We start from the raw sequence: 24,246 nt of genomic DNA on the forward strand, positions 1-24,246 counted from the left end.
TATCACCGAGCTGCACTGTCCCCTGTGGCCCTGGGCTCAGTCACCACCAGGCCCTCTCCGGCCCTGCCTCTCAGGAGCCCTAACATTCTGTGCGTGCACTTTGTTATTGTCCGTAAGCAGCCGCATACCTGTGAGTAAGCCATTCCGTAGCTAAAGAATAGTCCTCTGCACATCACCTGGTGCTGCTGTTCAGAAAGGGCACGAACCATGTGTTCAGAGCTAGAATCCAGATCCACTTCTGCATGAGTTTGGGTGAGTCTTTCACATTACCTGGATCTGTTTTCCAATCGGAGAAAGGAGGGGAGGAGCGATTTGATTGTCTCAAAAGTAACTTCTACCTCTAAATTCTTTCACTTTCTAAAAACCTTTAGAGGGGAAGGAACCCAAGCCACTAGTGACAGGAGACTCTTGGGAAACAAAAGGAAAGAAAAATTTTTGGAAATTTCAGAGCTCAGAAAATAATGGGAGAGATACATGTCTCGGCTAGGGATAAGAAAGGGAGAAAGTCCAAAGAAAGTTATAAAAGAATTATGTTTTTTTTTAACTTTCTTAAAATAAAAAATAAAAGTTAGAAACAGCAAAATGAAATAAACTACTAGAGTAATGATTTAAGCCAGGGTAATCAGAACTGCTTGGGTTGTGAAAGCTGAGTAATAATTCAGTAAAATAGATTTCTTATTTGGTCAATGATTAGTTGACTATTGCTAGTTACCTTTTTTTTTTTTCTTTACATCTATAAATAGATAGTCCCTACATAGCAGAAGCAGAGAATATCTGGCCAAAGGCTGACTCCACAAGATAAGGATTTACTGTTAAACTGCTTTCTAATAGAATGTTGATATCTCTGCCTGTCAACCTGCCTTGGTAAATGTGCTGGGGAGGGCCATGTGTGTGTGGTGCCCCCACAGGCTCACCTGTGTGAAACTGCATCAGCCCATGCATGGCTACTTGCTGGCCCTTGGACCCATATTTGCACTTGTTTCTCCCCTTCTGTTGCCACATCACTTTCCCTGAGGTCTAACTCTGTGTGTGTCTTCTCTGTCTTCAGCTTCTCCATATTCATGTTGCTCTTTTCTGTATTTTACACTTAATTGTGCATATACACACAGAATTATATTCTTGGACAAGTTTTAGATTCTCTTTTCCTAACTTTATGATTGAACCATTTCTTTCTATGTCTCTTAAAATGAAAAAAAGGATCTACTCAAAGTGACTTTTTTCCCCGTTTGAACCTCAGTGTTATTTCTCTTCCATAAAACATTAACCGTAGAAGGCAGTTTCCCACTCATATCCTGTCCTATCACCACAGTTCCAGACTCTGTAACTCCAGGAAAGGAAATAAGATAAAAGGAAGGATGATAGTCCCATTGTGTCTGAAAAATATGTCAAATATACAGCCCATGACCAGAGTGAAGGTCATCAATGTCCTTTGCTTTCACTGTAACATATAAATATTTGTACTGAGCTGCTTCGATTTGAAATTGTGCTCTCAAGAAAATTCGTTTTGTTGGTGCTGTCTTGCATTATGATAATAGAATCTTAGCAGATTGATAGCACACTGTTTCTTGTGAATAGAGAGAGATATTTAGGAAAAGTTTTCTGGGGTTCCAGAATTCACAGCCTGAAATTGACTCATACCGGATGAGGCCAGCCGAATGGAATCTTTGGCAGGTTATCCCTTCCCTTCAGAAGCACTGGAGTTAAATCAAAATTAATCTAACCACATAGCTACAGTGAGTGAAAACAAGGTACAGATTTAAAAACGCTCCAATCAGTTAAAACAATTTAATAATTAAATACTCATCGAGGACCTCATGGAAGGCAGAACACTGGGCTTGGTGTGGGATATAGTGGTGAATAAAATGTGGCACATGCTTAAAGGATCTTAACATCTTGCAGATATGACCAATGCCAGTTTCAAAAAGGCTCCTGAGTTTTGGAAGGTAATAAGAAGGAAACACACAACATGCACACACAGTCATCTGCCTTCAAGGAAAGAATCAATTAATAGACAGTCTTTCTACTAAACAATGAAAACCAAATTTAAGAAAAACCATACAATAATATGCCAGCTTTAAATCCAAACTGAGAAATCAAGGACCTCAAAAAGTACATATACATATGGAACAACAGATAACAGTTTTTTCTTATCCCTCCCTTCCCTCCTAAAAACTCAGTAGGACAGGAGGGATTTTCTTATTCCTCTGCTCTAGAACAACTGTCTACTTCTGAGAAATGGAACGAGCAGCAGCATCAAGAGTCCTTTAGTGCCCTGTGTGCTCAAGTGCTTATCCTTCCATGGTAGAGCCTTCCAGAGTTTGTCAACTCTTATCTCCAGAGCTCCAGCCTATAACTCTGCGATTTGAAGTCTTTAGGAGGGTGTTGGAAGGTGGGAGGATCGCGCAAGGGTCAGGGGCTGTCAACACAGGGCACATCAACCCAACCCGACAAACGTGTCAAAGCCAGAAACTTCCTGAGGGTGACTTGGAACTGTCAGGGTCATGTTCAGAGCTCAGAAAGCACTTCTTGTTTTCTTCTTGGAGACAGTGTTAAGTTTTTAGGCCACCAAATAATATTTACTGTAGATTCACGTGCTTTTACCATTGTGCTCGGCAATGAAGTTGCTTGTATTATGCCTACTCAAGCTAACCAGTTTTAACTATCCCTGCGTATGCATTTTCAAAAGGACTTTATCAAATTAAGAGTCTTGTAATTGATTATCATGTCCATCTGTTCTAAGATAGTGTCTCAGAGAAGATGGCACTTAACAGTTCAGGTTTTTTGTTTTTTTCTTTTAAGATCGGTCTGTTAGTAGACAAATTTCCATAATTCAGTTCATTTTTGTTGTTGTTGTTTCCTTTAATTTGAATAATTTCTCCAGCTGCTTTTTGGGAGTAAATAAAATTAAGTTATATAATAAGGAAAATATGCATTAGCATAGCACAGATTTAAAACATTCATGACTCTTGACATGCTATTGTGGTAGCATTCTCTCTGTTTTTAAACACATGCAGAAAAATATTTGGAAATGTATTTGAAGCTCATCTTTCTCAACTAAGAAAAGAACATCTATTCTGTTGCCCTCTGTCACAGTAATTTTTGGCCCAAAAGAGCGAGTCAACTCATGACTAAAAAAGTCAGAGTCTATATTAAACTCTGATGTTTTTAAAACAAAATAATTGTAGGAATTCCATGTTATTATTGGACCTATCCCCAGATTGAAGAAAATATGCTTTCCTAGAAGTAGAGCCCTTGCCCACTGGAGATGAACTATCTCCCTAGTAGAGTGTTTGATTTGTCAATAATTCACTTCAGATGCGTGAGTGCTGTGTTTCCTCTATTAGGGCCTTATGCTTTTTGTATCTCACCATGAATTTGACCTAGTGTCTAGCCTTATTTTATATTTGTCTTAGTCCCGAAAACAAGCAAGGCTCTCAGTGGCTTCCAGTTTAATCTGAGTGGTCATGGATATCACCAGACACTGTGTATGTGGCCCTCTGAGTCGGACTGAGAGAAAGTAACTTAACTGAATTCCATAAGCCTTTCAGTAATGTTGAAAGCAGAATCCACAGCATGATAATATTGAAACTCAGAGGTCTCTCCCTACCCTCCTTTGCTATGTCATCATCATGGCACATGCAAACAGAACAGCTCTGCAAAAATGCTTTGTGAAATTACTTACATAGCTAATAAGCAAGTCTAAAATGTTAAAGCCCTACCTCTAATGAAAATACCAAAAGCAACCCAAATCACGGAATATGTTTTACTCTTCATTCACACCTTTACATTGGATATGGATTATTGGCTTCCTCATCATTGTAGCTGCCACAGTTTGCAGAGAATTCAGAGTTATATTTGGTAGACATTTAATTGCTAATTAGAACCCAGGAGGTAGAGACAGCTGGTTTCTCTTGGCCTTGGTCAGTCTGTTGTGAATGTATTATATAGACAAGTGCTTTGTAAATTATTCTTTCCTGACTTTGCTTTTGATTGAAAAGAAAGGAAGTTACATGTCATGGCTTTTATGATAATATGATCAGGGACTTTGATTTCTATAGCTAGATCATGAAGAGTTTTAACGGTAATACCTAAGACTTTAGATTGTGGATTCTTTGAGGGCAAGGACCCACCCTATATATTTCATTCTCATCAGTACCCAGCACGGGTAAATAATGAATGCTTTTAACTAAATTATATAGACATTTAGTCTGCAGCAAAAGTCCTAGCATCAAAACCCCATACTGTTCTTGGATTGTTCAGGGAGCAAATACTTTGAGCGTTTGAGTGCCAGGCATTGGGCTGCTCAGCAGGAATAAAATATAGTCACTGATATGTAAGAGCATGTATTCTAAAGGAAGGCAAGTATGTATAAGTCATTGTAGTTTAAAGCGGTGTATGCTTTGGAAGTAGAAGTGTGCAAAAAACACAAAGTTCACAGAGCAAAGACATACTAATTCCTGTTTGGAGAATGGTCAGATTTGACTTTTGAACTGAGTCTTTAAGAATGAGTCAGAGTTCACCAGATGGAGAAAGAGAGAAGGGTGTTCTAGGCGGTTGTTGTTGATTTTTTGACTTGTAATGTGTCTTGCAGCTTAAAACATTAACACTAATCCCACCTACCTTAATGATTCAAGAAAAAGGGAATTCATGACAATATTGGGTTTTCTTGAGATAACCACTCCGTTGTAAGGCTCCATTGCAAGACTACATTACTTGTTTAAGATGTACTTTCCTGTTGCTTACAAGTAAAGATGCTTCTTAGTATGGTATGCAAGGCCCCTTATTACTCAGCCCTGACCTCCCTCTCTGGCCATGACTCCTACCAGTACCCCCATAATAACCCCAGTCCTCCTCTCAGTACATAATGTACCTCTGGTGGGCTCACCTATTAGTTTAAACTAAACACACTGTACTCTTTCTTGCCTTTATAAATTTAGTGTGTTCTTTCCTTTACCTGGAATGCCTTCCCTCTGTGCCCACTCCCCCACATTTGATGGTCATTTCACAAACTGCCACTCACACCCCTCACCACCAGCACCACCACCACACACACACACAGAGCACCAGCTGTTTATCTTTGTGCCTCTAGTCAGAGAAGGCATCATGGAAGAAGTGATCGTCAGGAATGAACCGGGGTCTGTGAGGCATGATGGGGGCTTCAGTGTAGAAGATGCAGAGTAGCTCTGACTTTTCTCTAGCTGCTCTCAACAGCTTCAGTATCAGCACAGAGGAAGTCAAAGGGTTGAATCACAGTTTGCAATTGGTAGTTCTTGGGGCTGAATTTTACCCCAAGACATATTTTCTTTAATGTGCCCCTTTTTTTCTATTTTTAAATTAGTCACTGATATTTAAAAACTGGCATACTTCACATAAAAATCTGACTTCTCTTGAGTACATGGAAGGTATGCCCTCATTGAGTTTACCCTTAACCATGGAATGAGTAGTGATGCCCCGTTAGAGGTCACAGACCTTCTTGAGGTGTCTACAGCTCCCCTCTACTCTTCTAGGATTCCTGCCTGACTCCTGTAGACATTCAGGGTTGCCATCTCTGGGATTAAATACATTGAGTTTGGGGTTGAGGAGACAGATACAGAAGGAGGATAAAGAGGCAGGAAAGGTAAAGGCGTGAGGAAGATGGTGGTTCAAGTGAAACACCATGGGTTTTGGGCTCCATTGTTAAAGAAGTGCAGTCAGGAGGAGGTTCAGGCTGCAGAGAAAAGGAAACGATCTGGGGAGTAGATGCCTCAGTGACTTTGAAGTGTCAGTGTGGTAGAGCGAGAGCCAGGGAGAACTGGAAGCATGGACCATTGTGATCAACAGATAGTATGCGTGACTTCAGAGAGTTCAGAGACCTGTGGCCGCAGGACTGAGTCACCGAAGTAGAGGGGGCAGCAAGGGTCTGTGGATTCCAAAAGATCAAGTGAGGCCAGAGTGTTGAAAATACTTTGTCCACATAGACTCTCAAGCCTCTCAAATTATAATCATATAAAACAGCTAACAGGTGTTGTGTGCTTCTGTGTTCCAGGCACTATCGTGGATGCTTTTCATCAGTTCCTTTAATCCACATAGCAGTCATATGACATGTGGGTGCTTTAATCATCCCCACTGTATGTAGGCTACAATTGAGGCTTAGAGAGATTGCTCAACTTACCCAAGGTCACGTAGTTCCTAAGTGGCCAGAACTTGAACCTAAGACTGGTTTATTGTCAAAGTGCATTCCGCAAACCTCTGCCCCCTAAAGCGTTGGATAGGAGACAGAGTCACAGGAAGGGAAGCATGAGAGAGGAAAGCAACCACGTGGAAGTAGCCAGTGGTCAACTTAGAGAACTTTGACCTCCCTTCCATCCCAGGTGAATAAGTGAGTAGGAGGTGGGGATTCTCAGTCTCACTGGAGAAGGCTATAAGGAAATAGAATCTTTAGGGGAGAGCCAGGTAAATGTTAGAAACAAATTCGAGTGGTGCATTGTGTGGTATGTTCAGAGGAAGGGGGGGGTTGTTTGCAGAGGAAAGTTCGGAGGAAGCAGGGGAGTCAGTTGGAAGGGAGGCTGGCACAGAAGGAAGAGTCCCAGAGCAGTGCTCTCTGGGGATGTGTGTTCCTTGGAGGATGAGAGACAATACAGTCTTTCACTTTGCACTGATGACAAGGATGAGAGGCTGGGAATTGACTGCCCAAAGGAATCCAAGTGGACACATGCTTAAAGTCATCTGTTTCAGCGCCAGCTCAGGCCCCAGATGTCTCTGGCGGCCTGAAGGAGTGTTAGCAGCCAGGCAGTGGAGGCTTTGGTCAGATTTTCAAGTAGAAGGTTAGTCCAGACATCGTTGGTGTTTATTCTTTGTGTGCTCTGGGGAGGAGATTGAATAGTCAACATCCCATTGTGTTCTCATTTGTGGTTATATATACAAAGCTTCCCTAACTAAATTCCCTAAACTTAAGGCCAGAACCCTGTGTATCCCCAGCCCCAGTCCACCTTAGTGCCTGCTGCATGTACACACTCAGTAAATAGCTACAAAATCATTACATGTTCATAACAAGCTGATTCATTGTTTCAAAGCATCTATTTTCTGAGGCAGTTGGCAATTCTGCTCTAAAGTGGGAATAATTTATGTTGCTATACTAAAACTTATTCTCCTCGTCCCAGCCCAGTTCTCCTTTCCACAGTGTGATGTGCCAGTTTCCCTTCCTACTTTTCCTAACTAGTCCTTCATGCAGCTCTCACTCCCATCCCGTCTTACTCTCTAAAGCCATCCTACCAGCCATGAAAGCAGATGCCATTGTCTTCCCCTAGACCTACGGAAGTGAAGGCAGAGAGTCTTCCATTCCTGGGACTTGGCCAGCTCTTGATACGCGATACCGGATTGTTGAGCTGGACTGAGTGGCCCAGGATTTCTGCCAGATCCCAGCTCTAACATTTCAACAAGGGCACGGGCCCTGCGATTATTTTCAGCTGTGTTTCTGCTGTGTCGTCCCCGCCCCGCCACCCGATTAGTTTGAGTCTCTTCAAAACTAACCCCGATTTTTTTTTTTAGCCAGTCACATCAAGGTAGTAATTTGTGAAAGGTGCCATTATTTTCTCCCCACCACACCTACTTTCTGTGGGGCAGAGTCCTAGAAGATAATTGGTTAATTCTTACAGGAACCACGTAGACTTACAACTTCTATTTTCCTGCAGCTTATACCACTTTTCTTTCAACTTAGCACCTTAAGATAAGCTTCCTGAGCCACATGCCAGCCTTGAGGAGGAAGCTAGGAAGAGAAGAGCTTAATGACTGCTTTATTATTATTACCAATAGTAGGAAGGCAAAGGAATATTTTATTTTATTTCTTATTTATTTTATAATTTTTTATTTCCATAGGTTTTTGGGAAACAGGTGGTATTTGGTTACATGAGTGAGTCATTTAGCGGTGATTTGTGAGATTTGGGGGCACCCATCACCCGAACAGTATACACTGAACCCAAACCTAATTGTCTTTAACTTAACTTATACCTTCCCTACATGGGAGCATGACCTTTGATTCCTCCCCCCAAAAGAAAAACAAAGCATAAAACAACAACCACCACAACAAAAGGCAGAGTGATTTTCTGGTGGTCTCCAAAGGGAAAGTGGTGAAGAAGGTGCAGTTTCTGGTTGACAGGTGACAGCTCACTGTACGCGGGGGAGGGATTGCTGCGGGGGAGAGTATGATCCCCAGAGCAGGGCTGCACTTGCTGTGGCTACAGCACATGTGTCAGTGCTGGGGGAGTGGAAATGCCAGGAAATCACGCAGGAATAAACTTGAGTCGGGGAGAAAGGGGGAGGGAGGGTTAGTTAGTTATTCTTACACAGAGAGTAGTAAATCTCTTACGGTGAAGCATGAGGACAACTGTGAGCCTAAGGAACTTTCTTAGAGAGGAATGCTGTTTTCCGTAAGAAGAGTTGGACCCTCAGATAGGAAGCCTGTTTCTTTTTGGATATTTTGTTTGCAGCCTTTAAAACACACACACACACACATTCTTGGAAAGAGGTAAGAAATTTAATCAGTAGAAAGATGGTACATCGAATTTAATTAAAGTGGAAGCTGCTTTTTGTAGAATAGTACTGTGTTTTATGTGTCATTATAATTTCCATTCCCAACAAGCTATATCATTAATACACTGTGTAGAATCCTAGTAACACAAGTGCTTTGCCTTTTTCGTTCCTCATTTATCCTTGTTTCCTGACTAAAGGGAGACCTCCCATCCACCTGTAAATAGTAGTTTTTAATTTATAGTCAGTGATGCCTCCACTTTTGAAGGCCTCAAGCACTCAGTTCCAGTGTGTAGTACATCCAGTATTGGAAGAAATCTTTTCCAGAATACCTCACTGACTTGTTTTCCTCTAGGATGTGGGCGGAGGAAGATCAGGGTCTGCTGGGGAAGGTGAGGAGTGTGATGACTTGCTGCTTCCAAGCTGCCTCCTCTGCAGAAGGAGCTTACTGTGGGGAATGTCACAATGTAGGATAACATCAGCACCTGCACCAGGAGGATACGTCTGGGGGGACCGGGCGAGGCAGAGGTTGAGGGGCACTCCTGTTCTTTGCTGAAAGGGCTGTGGGAGGGACAAACAGGACTCCTACCTGTATGGCCTCCTCCAGGAATCTCCTATAGGTTACCCTTCTTTAAGGTTTCTGTGGTCATTGTAGTAAAACAAACTGTTGACCCTTCCACTTAGTTATGTAGTGTCTGAAACATGCCTAGTGGTAGGGAGACAACAGCATCTAGCATGTTGTGTCTTTTCTGGCCTTGCTTAGAGTTCTTTAGTAGGGGGGGATAAAAAGCTACATAATTATTATGGCCCCACAAAAACCAAAACATGACCAGTGCAAAAACCCTATCTTGAGCTGGGCCTGAAGGTTGAGGTGCTTGGAGAGGAGGAGGATCAGGTGAGTAAGGGATGCGAGGTGACTGATGTTCTGGAAGGAGAGGGTACAGGTGAGTGAGAAGAGAACGAGCTGAGGTCAGATTGCAGCAGTGACGGGAATGGGAATGGCAATGATAGAATCAAAGGATTTTATATTTAGAGAAAAGTTTATTATGATCCAGCTATCTCACTTCATGGATGAGAAAATAGTCCCCAAGAGTTTAAATAGCTTGCTAGCAGTCGCACATTTTTCTTTGGGTGACAGTACTGGATAAATTGGTAATATTTGTTCTTTTCTTCCCTCGTAGGTAGTATCTCTCACTTTTAAGCAATGGTATTCAGGCAGGAAGGAGTCTTTGTAAGTGATCAAAAACAAGTACTAGTAATCATTCTTCTCATTATAATGCTAAAACTAGTTGTACTTGGTTTTTTTTTTTTTTTTTTTTTCCACTGGAAAGTACAAATTAAACTGTGACCACCCAGGCTGTGCACATCTAGGCACAAAGTTCTTGGAAAGTGGATTGCAGATTCCCATCAGCAGAGTCTCCTGAGGAGCAGATTATCATATGGGCAGATTCTGGAGCTGCTCCCCAAACTTGCAGAAAAACAGTGTTTGAGTGGGTACCCTGGAATCTGCATTTTAAACACATTCCATAGTCCTTCCTTCCACATACTAATTTTGAAAAGCACCATACCTATAAGCTTGCAGTCTAAAATGTATAAAAATAAAAAACATATATGCTCTAACCCCTGACTTGTATCCATGAAAAAGTTTATTTCAGGTTATCGGTTGGGTACCTTTATCATTTTTTTACTATTATCTATAAAACAAGTAAGACATGCCCCCTGCACTAGAGGAATTCACAGGAGAAACAGTCTGATTTTGATTTAGTATGATGGGTCGATGCACTTCAAGAGTTAGGTACCCTTATGTACTGTTGAAAGTCAGAGAAGGGAAATTTAATCCTGTTTGTTTTTTGACCAGAGAAGGTCTTATAGAGTGGGTGGTCTTAAGGTTGTGGGGAATTCACCAGGGGCAAGGGAGAGGCAGAGATTTGAGGCTGGGTGGACATGAGCTGTGGCTGGAGTGATAAGGGGTGGGGACAGGTGGTTCAGTGACGTCAGATCATCATTGTTGCTGGAGTGTAGGGTGTGTGCAGGAACCAGTAGAATGTGGAAACTAATAACAGGTAGAGGCAGATTTAGGAGCACCTTGCAAGCTATGCCCAGGAGCTTGGACTCTGACCTTCTGGCCTGCCTGGGATTCTCTGTGAAGTCCAGGAAGCACAGGACATGAAGGGAAAGCATAAGTCTGTACTCACCACCCTTCAGCCAGCAGAACCTCCTAAGGGGGTGAGTGCCCTCTAGGGGTTTCCATGATTTCTGAATTCCATTGTACTCAGACACTCAGGTGCCCACTGAGCTTGAATCCATTTCCTACTTGAGGGAAAAAAAAAAAAAAAAAAACAGCTGAACCAAGTCCCACCTGGCTGCACCTGTGATTACATTATGCAGAAATTTATTAATGTGGTACCTCCATTGATCATTGTATTAACTCTGAGGATTACATTGAGAGTTTATTTTTCTGATTACTTGCAAATACAGGTTGCATCTTCTTTGAAGTTAAAAAGCCCTTAGCCCACATACTGTATGATTCCATTTATATGAACTGTCCAGAATTGGCAAGTCTGTAGAGACAGAACATAAATTAGTGGTTGCTAAGGGCCGGGGATTGGGGGAAAGGGAGTGACTGCCAGTGAGTACAGGATTTCTTTTTGAGGTGATGAAAATGTTCTGAAATTAGGAACTGGTGATGGTTGTACAACCCTCTGAATATAAAACCACTGAATTGTGTACTTTAAAAGGGTGAACATTATGGTAAGTGAATTATATCTCAATAAAGCTGTTTTGTTTCATTTTTTAAAACCCTTAGCACTTCTGCTCAAGGTGTCATGCAAATAGGTCTGCCTGAGGTGGCCTTTATGAGTTCACAGTATAGAAGTCTCAGTGCTCTCCTCACTTTCTTTGGTGTTTTTGTTCTGTTGTGTTAATGTTTTCCTGTCTTGTTGATCTCCAGTTCACTTCCACGTAAGAAACATTTATATGACTAAGCATGGTAGGTATTAAAAGAGCTTATGTTAAGATGAGTCCTCAAGTTACCACAAAATAGAGAAAGAGGGTGCCGTAAGAAAACTGTGGTGTTTAGGGGTTCAGAGAGGAAGCTGTTTTCTGAGGTTGAACTAGAAAAACAACTGAGCATAAGGGCTGGATGAGGAATGTGCAGGGGCCATTAGGTCAGGCAGTGCGGAGACAGCAAAGTGGGGACTTACTTGGAGAAAAGAGCATAACCGTAGCACTGGAAAATGAAGAGAAATACTGGGAAACAGAATTGGAAAAGGGGTATGTGGACTTCAGAGTGTTGAATGCTAGGCTGAGAAAGTGATACATAAAATGAGAAGTAATAGAAGATACATTTTGACTGCAGAAGTTCGGGAACTGAGCCTTAGGATGGATGTGGCATGATTTGGGAGAGACGGAGACTTGGGCAGGGGGAGATTGGACTAGAACTGGAAACTGGGGAGAGGGCTTCAGAAATGAGGGGTAAGTGTTGAAATCAGCTCACTGCAGCGTTTCTCATGGTAGTCTGTTTCCTCTGCCCCTTTTGTGTTCTCCTTTCCTTCGCTTGCTCCTTATCCAGAGATGGGGATAAAGGGTAGGGGAAAGATTAGGGAGGGCAAAAAGTATTAAAACGAAGAGAAAGAACATGGTGAGGACGGTACAGGTTGCATGCGTCAGTTCTTCTGTAGTTTAGCATTTTCTCTTCATGACTCAGTAGAGGAAAATCTAGTCTCTTCTAGTGGAAAACACAGAGCACAGGAAACCCTGTTTAAAATCAGGTCACTTGACTAAGCTGTGTAACTCCTGTTCCCATCGGTGACAGGGAAGAATACCTCCTGCAGTGTGTGTTAACCAGAGAATCTAGAATAACCTTACCGAAGAATTTTTTAAAACTACATGGGATTCATATCATTTGTAGATGTAACAGACTTCCTGGGCAAATATGGGTCATGATGGGGTCCCCTTTTGTTACCTGACAGAGTGAATGTAAACATACCTGTTAAAAGAGAACTGATGTGAGTTGCATTATGTTGAACATAAAGAAATGCTGTTTGACCATTTTGACCTGCAAAACTGGCAGTTTCAGTAAGGTTTTAACCTAATAGATAGCTACCCAATAGATATCTGACCTCAGCCCAGATTTTTACCTTTTGTTGTTCTTTTATAAGCTCTTTCTTGATTAAGATACTAATTTCAGGTTCAGGGGAAGCTGTGAAAAGTCAAAAGATGGCAACAGGTAGATCAGAAGGCTTTGCAGGGAAGGAGACAAGAAGACAGGAGCTGGTGTCACACCAGCTAGCAAAACCAGGATCTTTATTATGCAGTCAGTTTAGATGTAAAGATTCAGCATAAAATATTTTCCTTTCCTAGGTGGGTTAACAGGTAGTTGGGTGCAGCTTCAGTTCTTCTACAGCCTGGTGCAGCTTCAGTTCTTCCACAGCCTGCTGGAGACAACTTGTAAGGGACTCTAGAAAAATAATAGGAATATTTAAATGTTAGGAAGTCGCAATGCATATAATGTTTACTCTTTGGGTGACAGGTACACTAAAAACTCACAGTTCACCTCTATGCAATATATGGCTATAAGAAACTTGCACTTATACTCCCTAAATGTATTTTTTAAATTGTAAATTTTTTAAACAAATGTTGGGAAAATAGGTCAAACATAAACAGAAAAAAAAAGACTTAATGGCAGGCTTAGTCATGGGTGTTCAGTGTGGTGTGACTCCTAGCAGCCTAGCAGAGAACCCAGCACATAAGTGCACACACACGTTCAGTAAAGGTTGTTCAAGTGTTGAAGGACAACATCTAAACGGGTATTGTTTGGTTGACTGTACACTCTCAGGTGTTTAGATTAGAGTGATTCCCTGGCGCACATCTGTAGGCAAGAATGTGGAATCATAGAAGATATGTAAGAGAAAGTTAATCAGCTATTCTTGAAGGCTGCTTTCATTGTAATCACATCTATGCGTTGGGATCAGTGTGTGGCCTGTCAGTACTCTAGTTCCATTCATCTATAAACTCTAGAGAGTTTTAAGTTGTATAGAGTGCCAAGTACAATAAATGTAAACAGTATAATGTTACTGTTATATCACAGCAGTACGATTATGTGCTTACCATTGCAATGGCTAGGCATATAAGCATGAAAAAGTATGGGATGACCTTATCAGGCACTAAAAGCCCAGCTCACATTTACTCAGCACTAGAAAGTGATTGTCCTGCAGGAATATAGACTGTGAATTGAGAGCTCCAAGCTCTGCTCACACAAAACAGGCAAACCTTTACTTGAAACCATTGGTAGAAATACCATTGCAGCAAAACCTGAATGACCTAACACCCTCTTCTCCCAGGAATCCAATAGAACTGTCACCCCACATGGAAGAATCCTCAAAGAGCCTGCTTTGGGGTGATAGTGGTGTGTTTAAAGCCACCTTTCCAGTGGCTTTAACAGTCTTTGATGCAAATCTTAACCTAAAGTCATTTCTTTTCTAGTTCCATGGTTAGTTACAAATGTAATTAAATCTCGGCCTGATTATTGAGGTACTTGTGGACTATAAGCATATTTTAATTTATTAAAGATCCAAAGAACAATAGGTGAACAAACCAATTACTTAAATAAGAAGGGGGTACAAAAGCACAATTAATGAATGTGTTGATAGTTTTCCCTGCTGGGAACGTTACTCCCCTGATCTTGATCTCTACCGTACATAAATACCCACATACTTCCTGCCAGGATGTCTTTTTTTAGGATGCCTTCCTTTTACTCCTGTCAACCTGGGAACTCCCGCCGTCATCCTCTCCACCCTCTGACCCATACGTCTCTCCCCAGGGGAGTCCCAGGGCAGAAATCTAGCGGCTCTTTCCTCATCTTACATTCACATGCTGACACCCAGCTGCCCTGAGTTTCTTTTGTCCTGCCTCTTTTTCACTGTTGCAGATGCAACATTTTGTCTCCTCTTATTTCACCTACCCAGGCTTCTGTGTTTAGCGGTTTTTGCAGCAACGTTGAAGTTAGGGGTGAGAGCCAGCACAGCCAGCTTGCAGCTCATGGAACACCCCATTCATGCGTGCAGAGATCAATGCTCAGGTGGTAACTTAAGATCCAAAAATTAAGACTTTCAGCTCCCAAGATAGCTGTCATAAAGTTCACTTACTACAACTTAGGCCCTCTCTTTATAAAGAGCTCCTCAGTCTTCAGTCCATTTCTTTTATTGTGTACAATCATAAATTAAATATGGCTTAAGATGAGAGTGGACTTGAGACATCACACTGACAAGAAAACACTAAAAAGCTAATAACTTAATCATTGAACCAGGAGTCAAGAAAATCTGTGGAAAACACCTAAACATCAATTGCAGCGAAGGAGCACCATGGGGCCGTTTAGCATGGGAACACTCACTCTGTATTAGCCTGTGCAAGCATCGATTCACAGAAGAGCATCACAGATACATATGAAGATGTCCCTGAGTCAGCCAGAAAATGTTTGTTACGCTCAATACCAGTCTGGTTAAGTAAGAAATGAGGTAATGCATTTTAGAAATACTTCTGTCAAAATGGTTCAAGTTAAAAATTGGGGTGTATGTAAAGGAGACAAACCTTAGTTATTTGAAAGCAAATTATGTCAGAACCCCTCCTGCCTTCCCATTTCCCAGTGACACCAGATAAAGGAGGCAGTGTCATATAGACCAGGTACTTTGCCACAGCCACTGCCACTTTGTTTGTGGTCTCCCGACTTCTGTGTTGTTGTTTATTCATGGGGTTTTCCTTCCCTTTTCTTTGGTTTCAGATGCGAGTGTCTCTCTGGCTTATGTGGTTTCCCCGTGTGTGAGGTGGGATCCACTCCCCGCATAGTCTCTCGTGGCGATGGGACACCTGGAAAGTGCTGTGATGTCTTTGAATGTGTTAATGGTACGTGGGGTTTCTCTTGTTCTTAGAGAGTGTACATTTGTGCAGGAGGAGGAGGAGGGAGGGTTCACCTTAGCTGCTTCTGCCTTTTACAAAGCAGGGTTATTAACCTTCAGGGACTTGCTGAAGGGCACTCAAAAAGGTTTACTTAAAATCCACAGTGCAGTAAAGAAAGTTAGGTTAGGAGCTATCATTCCACCCATCAGAAAGAGGATTCTGGAGACATAATAGCAGATTGCATGTAGCTCTCATACTCAGCTGTGTTACAGAATTTCTAAAACTTAGGGATTTCAGGAAAAGGATCCTGGAACCTGTGATCGTTTTCCTGCTGTCACTCAGTAACTGGTCCCATGGCTGTCGGGAGGTGACCTGGCTAAAACTACATTGGGCCTGCCACACTTGGGAACAGGAAAAACATTGCTCATCTTGTTTAGCATTTTCCTACTTAGAACATCTTTGCACCTGATCTTAGCCAAAAGGCTGAGAGGCAGTGGAGAGGACGTCTTTAATCAGTGGGTGGTCACTGGTAGTGGCCTGCTTTAGGCTTGACCCATGTGGCCCTGAAAAAGGATTCTTGGGTCATGAGATTCCTTCTGACAGAATCTGCCTCTCCCTTTGACTTTATATGGGAGGATTTGGTGTTTGGTGGCTTAATGTTTATTGAGTTTAGGTGATAGAAGGAAGGGGAACCTACAACATGCTTCTCTACCAGAATATTCATTGACAAAAAATAATGAAACTCAAGTTACATGTCAGTAACCATTCAGAGCATTATTTAGTCAACACTTGTACACACAGGAAGATGGAGATGGATTTGGACAAATACAACAAAATTACACATAGAAATATTCATATCAAATATTTCCTGTAGGAATTCAGATATCATAAGGTTTCCTGCCCTCCTTCCAAGGCAAGAAAGGTTATATTGCAGTTGAGTCCTATTTGGTTGCATCCTGTGATTTTTAGGTCCATGGCCACATGTTATTTTTTATGTTTATTTTTGCTTTGAATAAACACTTGCAGTATGGCTTTATGGTTAAGAAAGAACACAGACTAGAACTAAATAACTGCAGTTTGAAAATTGGGTCCTCCACTCACTAGCTGGGTTAACTTTAAGGAAGCTTCTTGGTTTCCCTGGGCCTCAGTTTCCACAGCTGTAAAATGGACTGAGTAACAGTTAAATTAAATAATACAAGTGATCTACCTGGAATTTTGCCTCAGATGCAAATAATCTTTTTTTTTTTTTTTTTGAGACGGAATCTCGCTTTGTCACCCAGGCTGGAGCGCAGTGGCATGATCTCAGCTCACTGCAAACTCTGCTTCCTGGCTTCACACCATTCTCCCGCCTCAGCCTCCCGAGTAGCTGGGACTACAGGCGCCCACCACCACGCCCAGCTTATTTTTTTGTATTTTTAGTAGAGATGGGGTTTCACTGTGTTAACCTGGATGGTCTCGATCTCCTGACCTCGCGATCCACCTGCCTCGGCCTCCCAGAGTCCTGGGATTACAGGCATGAGCCACCGTGCCCAGCCAATAATCTTTAGTATTCTATGTGCACACTTTCTGTTCACATTCAGAGGCACAGTCCTGGACATTGAGGGTGGGGGATAGAGATGGTAAGGTTGAGCTTCCTAACTTACAGGCCTTAAAAATACAAGCATACAGGAAGAGGGAACAGAAAAAGTTCTGTACACTTAAATCACCTCTCAGCGCTTCTCCCCACTCCAGTCATTATTTAACCAGTAATAACATCCATTAAACACAAGGAAATGGCCAAACAGACCTTTTTTCTGGAGGTGCTACAGTTTAATTTATGATAGGTGAGATTCTGTGAATACTTGTACCACTGGAGACAGAAATAGTCACTGCTTGCCTGGGTTCCCAGCATCTCAGATGCGCTTCATCCAGTGCTCATCACTTGGAAAATACTTACGCTCATGCCTGTCTCTCGCTCCAGAATGTGAACTGCTGGAGGACAGGAGTCTGTCATGTTCATCCTTGTGTCTGTGGATGTTACCCTATTATCTGCCTCACAGAGGACACCCATATTTTGTTACATGAGCCGGTCAGTGATCTAATTCGTGTCATCTTAGTTCCCTCTAGAGGTGTCTGTTAAATGTCAGTCCATAAATGGGTTACTTTGTAGGAATCCTCCATCTATTACTGCCCTACACTTTAATCTTAAGTCATTTGTCCCCTGAAAATATCTCTAGTAGAAAGATTTGCTGGTATTTCCTGTGGGTGAGGAACCGGAGTGCCCTTCTTCTCTCTTTGCTTCTTGGTTCTAGATACCCATGGGTCATGCCTTTCTTATCAGAACATTGACTTTATGTCTTGCTGCAGTCTGATGTGTCTCAAGCTACTAATAGCCGCACCTCCACCTTAGCAGCCTTGGGATCAATCTGCAGGGCCTGTCCTAATTTATTGCCACTTACTGTAGAGCTCTAACTTCTGGAATAGGATTTGCCATCTGTCATGAGAAGATGTTGAGTGGACAAAACACAGTCACTACATTTCTGGTGGATGCTTCTTTCTTGCCACCATAAACTTGTTGAGTGATCTTTGCTTTCTTCCTAATCCTGCACAACTGTCTCTATTGATATATCAGTCATTCACCTGTAGAGGAGACTAGGAACTAATACTGTGAAGATTCATAATCCTACAAAATATTGTTAAGAACATTCTGTCTCAAGGTCTATATTTTACTTATTTTGACATATACATTCATACTCATACAGACACATATATATTGATATATGAATGTGTTTCTGTATGTAAATATAAATATACTTATCACCTAATGTCCTGGAAAAATCTGTTGTTGTAAGGTCACCATTACAAGATAGATATTACGTATCAAAGATTCATTATCATCACTTAGAAAAGCAGAGGTCTATTTTATGTGTATAAAAACACTTGCTTATCCACGGACAATTTGAGGAAACTTTACAGTGAGAACAGATTCCATAACATAGTGGTAAAATATTTATGAGAAAGGAGAATCACAGCCATAGAATTGTAAGTAAAAGTTGAAAGTGAAAAATCAAACAGAAGGCACCCACAGGTATGCAGTCCATAAGCGCCTGTGCAGTTGCAGGAGTTAAACGTTAAATTAGGCCCCCAGTTTTCTGGCCATCAAAGTGAAAAAGGAGATAGGGTCAAATACGCAGTTCTTATTTTCAGAGAGAAAAGTGCCTGCTGGACAGGACAACTGTCTCTCTGAGATTTTTCATATGGAAAGGAATAGATTTCATCCCATTGAATGATGAAGTTGATGTGTGCTTAATTGCGTTAACACCACAAATGCAGAAATGGGTTTCCTGGGGTTGTTCTCAATAAAAAGCAAAGGCAAAATATTAAAATGCAGCTCAGTTCCAAACGGTCAGATTGACACAGCTAGACTCTAGGTGCTTGGAACATTTTTTCTCAGTTTTGCGAACTGCCCAACATGGTGAGGTAGATCCAAAGGCCCTAGTTCAGGAGACTGCGGGTGAAATGTTAACATGACTGACCCCACATGCGGAAATGGGTTATGCACTGCCGCACTCACTTCCTGTGCTGTCATCCACATGATCCATATGCTTATTTTTTTTTTCTTTTTAAGATAAACTTTAAAGTGAAAACATACAATTTTAAAATACACAGAACTTGAAAACTCATGAGTTTTGAGAACACTAGCCTGATGAGTAGATGGAGAGAGAGCATCCTCCGTAAATATTATTATTATTATTATTATTATTATTGTAGTTTGATTTTATTTTGTTGTGGTGGAGGGATGGGAGAGTTGCAAACCAGTTCATGACAGTTTGTAACTGCATTCTCTGACAAGCGCCGAAAGTAGAACTTACGAGGCGTTGGCTCAGCAAGATCCCTGTTATTTAGAAACCAAAGGAACAGGTGGTGTGATTATGTTCCTTTTATGTGAACTTAGAAGTCATCAAAATCATCACCTAAAAATATGACCTCCAAAGCAATGTTGTAACAGCCCTCCACCTTCGTCAAGAACCTGTCGTACGTCTGCTCCGGCCCACAAACAAGTGTTCCATCAGCAGTCAGCTGGAGCTGGACAATGGCCTCTACTGTTAGATGGGTGTGTGCTCTCCACTTAACACAGTACCCCCTACTGTCTTACATGTGGCCCACCTCTCGTTCCTGGAGGCTTTTGGGTTTGAAATCCTAGGTGTAGAATGTGCAAGTGATTATTTGGTTTCTTAGATAGGAACATTTATCCAACGTATGTACACAAACATCTAGATAAAATGGAATATCTTGGTTGGAATGTTGTAGACAAAAGCTGACTCTGTCTGTGTGACCTACTTATAAAACATTCCCCAGGTGAGTAAATGAATTAGTCTGTAGTATTGTTATCGAGTATAAGCCAGTTGAACTACCAGAAATATTTTTAGCCTTGTGGTATTTAATACTGAGCCATTAGGTCTGACAGCATAGTTAGCAGGGCCATATATATTGAGGCTAGCCCCCATTCACAGCTCTAAACAAGTCGTCAGTATAAAAGAGGAAGAGTACCCTCTTCCCGGTGGTGCCAAGAGTAGTGGGTGGATGGGGTGGGGATGGGAGCATTACTTGTATGTGGCACAACTAGCCAAAAGCAATTTCAGGGGGGTTATGAAGTAAGTTCAGAGAAAGGGGATCTGAATACAACTTAGCCTATGTTTTTAGCCTGTTTTGTGCCGTTTGAAATAGTTCTGTTTTGGAGCACTGTCCCTGCAGCACTCTGCTTCTCACAGCAGTATTAAAATGTGGCGCTAACAATGAGGAGCCTGGGTGAAGGTCATGCTGCCCACCCAGTAATTAGTTCCTTTTTTATTCAGACATATACGAAAGCTTAATAAAAACTAGAAGTAATCGTGTGTTGGCCCTGACAGAATTTTCTCTAAGATAGTAACATGTGAAATCACCATTTAAAGGGGAGCTGTACCCAATGTTAGCTTGCTCCTCATGTAAAATTTTGGCCTAGAAAATTCAGACCTGCAGCCTGTTAATTTTAAAAAACACACACTATTACAGAAAACATCGATTAAGAACCCACTGTCTATATAGCAGTTATGCTCGTAATGTTTCTAAGGACATAATGTCTTCTACTGATACAACAACGGAGATATTCTGGCACTTTGAGAGAAATACTCCACTCAGTATGTGTTTATTGAGCACCCCTCGTGTTCCTGGGGGCTTGTTAAGCTAATTTTGTTGAAGAGTAATACAAATTGTTGTAATCCTTTATAAGAGTTGTTCTCTTTCCCTTGTCCTGAAATAGGATATGCTTGGTGTCCTCCAGCGCACGCACACTTCCCCTTTCTCCCTCTGGAATAAGCCAGTTGAAACTAGCAGAAATATTTTTAGTCTTATAATATTTAATACTGAGCCATTAATTATGAGAGTATAGTTGGCAAGACTTTATTGAAGTTAGTCCACATTCACAACTTCAAGAGCATATCATCAGTATAATAAAAGGAAAACTTAAGGATTTAAAAATACACAGAACTCAAGAACTCCTGAGTTTTAAAAACAGTAGCCTGGATCAATAGATGGAGAGAACATCCTCCATAAATATTACTACTCTTTTCACTTTGGTTTTAATTTGTTTTGGTGAAGAGATGGGACAAGCTGCATGTGGAAGCTGCAGAGAGTTATCTAGACGATTTAGCTATGATAAGTGATGAAGGTGGCTACACTAAACAGATACTCAGTGTAGAGAAAGCAGCCTTGTATGGAAAGAAGATGCCATCTGGGGCTTTCATAATAAGAGAGAAGTCAATGCCTGGCTTCAAAGAATAGGCTGATTCTTACTAGGGGCTAATGCAGCTGATGACTTTAAGTTTAAGCCAGTGCTCATTTGCCATTCCAAAAACCCTAGGGCTCTTAAGAATTATGGTTAATCTACTCTGCCTGTGCTTTATAAATGGAACAACAAAGCCTGGATGACAGCATGGTTTATTGATTATTTTAAGCCCACTATTGAGACCTACTACTCAGAAAAAGATGTTTCTTCCAAAATATTACTGCTCATTGACGATGCACCTGGTCTCCCAAGCTCTGATGGAAGTGTACAAGATTTGTATTGTTTTCATGCCTACTAACACAACATCCATTCTGCAGCCCATGGACCAAGGAGTCATTTCAACTTTCAAGTCTTGTTATTTAAGAAAAGCATTTTGTAAGGCTGTAGCTACTGTAGATGGTCATTCCTGTGACGGATCAGAACTAAATCAATTGAAAACCTTCTGCAGAGGATTCACTCACCATTCTAGATGCCATTAAGAACAAAGGTGATTCAGGGGAAGGTGTCAGAATATTAACATGGAGTTCAGAAGAAGTTGATTCCAACCCTCATGAATTACTTTGAGGAGCTGAAGACCTCAGTGGAGGTAGTAACTGCAGATGTGGTAGAAGGAGCAAGAGAACTAGAATTAAATGTGGAACATGCAGAATGTGACTGAATTGCTGCAATCTCATGATAAAACTTGAAAGGATGAGGAGTTGCTTCTTATGGATGAGGAAAGAAAGTAGTTTCTTGAGATAGAATCTGCTCCTGGTGAGGATGCTGTGACAACATCTTCACCAGATGAAATGACAACCAGGGCTTTAGACTACTACATAAATTCAGTTGATAGAGCAACAGCAGGGTTTTAGAGGATTGACTCCAGTTTTGAAACAAGTTCTACTGTAAGTAAAATGCTATCAAACAGCATCACATGCTGCAAAGAAATCTTTCATGAAAGGAAGAGTTAGTCAATGTGGCAGACTTCATTGTTGTGTTATTTAAAGAAATTGCCACAGCCACCCCAACCTTCAGCAACCACCATCCTAATCAGTCAGCAGCCATCAGCATCAAGGCAATACCCTCCACCAGCGGAAAGACTACTATTTCCTGAAGGCTCAGATGATCGTTAGCAGTTTTTGGTGATAAAGTATTTTAAATTAAGGAATGTACGTTGCTTTTTAGACATAATGCTATTGTATACTTAATAGACTATAGCAGGAGTGTCCAATCTTTTGCCTTCCCTGGGCCACATTGGAAGAAGAAGGATTGTCTTGGGCCACATGTAAAATACACTAACACTAATGATAGCTAATTAGCTTAAAAACACACACACACACACACACACACACAAATCTTACAATATTTTAAGAAAGTTTACAAATTTGTGTTGGGCTGTATTCAAAGCCATCCTAGGCCTCCTGTGGCCCGCAGGCTGCAGGTTAGACAAGCTTGGACTACAGTATAGTGTTAACATAACTTTTAAATGCATTGGGAAACCAAAAAGTTCATGTGACTTGCTTGAGCTGATCTGGAACTGAACGCACAATATCTTTGAGGTATGTCTATCACCATCCACCAATCAGTGTAGTTTGGTAGGCAGTAGCATATACTAATAGTCTATATTATAAAATTCTCTTTTAGGAGTTCTGAAATATATTCAAGAAGAAAGGGAAGATTCCAGAACTTAGAAACATAAAGTTTAATTTTTCAGACACGAAACACATACAAAAAGCACTAAGAAGGCTCTTCTGTGTTTCATATTGAGAAGTACAAATTACACAGTAAATTATTTCTTCATAACCCTTTTCTCTTCCACGTCTACTTAAATCATCCTTTTGTGGAGATTGTGGCAGTCTCCGCACTGTTCTGAGATTCACATCTACCCCTGATAGGTGAAGAAGTAATTGGTCATTGCTCCTCAAAAACCACGGGTAGCCTTTTTGTCATATACTTTTATGAAGAGCCTCTATAAATCTCTCTGAACATCAAACAGATTTCATTGTGTTGTGTGACTTTTTTCACCCTTAAAGATTGGTTGTGTTTCCAGGCTGTGTTTTTAGGATTCTCCATCTTTCTCACTTCCACTCCCTTGATCATTTTGCTTTTGCTAGTGAAGCCTAAGTGCCACAGTTGTCTCGTCAGTCCCATCCCCTCCTGTTTAAGCTTTTGCACACCCTACCATAAAAACAAGTCCACCTGAAGCAGCTTTATTCATAACCAGAACCTGTCCTTCACACTTCCTCAGATCTGTACCAGGGTTTGTGACTTCACCCAGATGGTAGCTGTGGTTGATCAACTCAACCAAATAATTAATATTGATTGGTTTATTAATTTTTTTTAGTTTCCATGGATGGTCATTTTGTTAGAGTACGGTATTTTGCCTCGCTCCACAGCCTGCAAATTTAATGTATAAAAGTACTCCATTTTCTATAATTTTGGAACTTATAGTCTAGCTGCCCAGTTCCTTTCAATCCCAACTCAGATTAGTTAGCTAAAAGTATATAGAAGAATTCTGAGATAACAGTTAGATGATTCTTTTTTAACATTAATTTTCTGAAAAAATGTTGTATCCATGTAGCACTACGGAAGGAGTTCAGATATTCACATGTGCTACGTGTGCACACATAAAATCACTGTTTGTCTCGTTCATGTGACTTTAAGCAAATCACCTCATCTCTTTAAGTTTCATCTTCATTATCGAAAAAACTGGTATTAATAATACTTGTTCTGTCTTCTTAGAGGGGTTGTTATAAAATAAATAGAAAGTAATTGTCCTCAAGTGCAATGCAAATGCATATCCTCAAAATGCAGTGAAAGTATTTTAGACATGCAAGGTGACATATTAAATGATTTGGGGACGGACACAAGAGCCCATGAAAGATGGGGATATCATCGTCCAGCTTTCACCAGCAGATTGATCAGGGCTCGTCACCTCAGGAGAACTTTCTTCAGCTTAGGAGTACTTTTTAAAAAAATAGCTTTAGGAGACACCATGTAATTTGCTAACTTAAGTTGTGCAATTCTGTTGTTTTCAGTGTGTGCTTAGAGTTGTGCAATCATCA

At 41.1% G+C, this 24,246-nt stretch overlaps 1 protein-coding gene across 4 annotated transcripts in view; it reads left to right on the top strand.

The window, feature by feature from the left end:
- The window catches only part of CRIM1 (cysteine rich transmembrane BMP regulator 1), a 197,775-nt gene that overhangs the window by 95,727 nt on the left and 77,802 nt on the right, over positions 1-24,246 (top strand). For all 4 annotated transcript variants that reach the window (XM_023216356.2, XM_023216358.2, XM_023216359.2 and 1 more), the window contains one exon: positions 15,284-15,405. In XM_023216356.2, coding sequence (XP_023072124.1) covers positions 15,284-15,405 — 122 coding nt within the window. The remainder of the gene's footprint in view (positions 1-15,283; positions 15,406-24,246) is intronic.

The sequence above is a fragment of the Piliocolobus tephrosceles genome, chromosome 15, assembly GCF_002776525.5.
Source record: "Piliocolobus tephrosceles isolate RC106 chromosome 15, ASM277652v3, whole genome shotgun sequence".
Lineage (NCBI taxonomy): Eukaryota > Metazoa > Chordata > Mammalia > Primates > Cercopithecidae > Piliocolobus > Piliocolobus tephrosceles.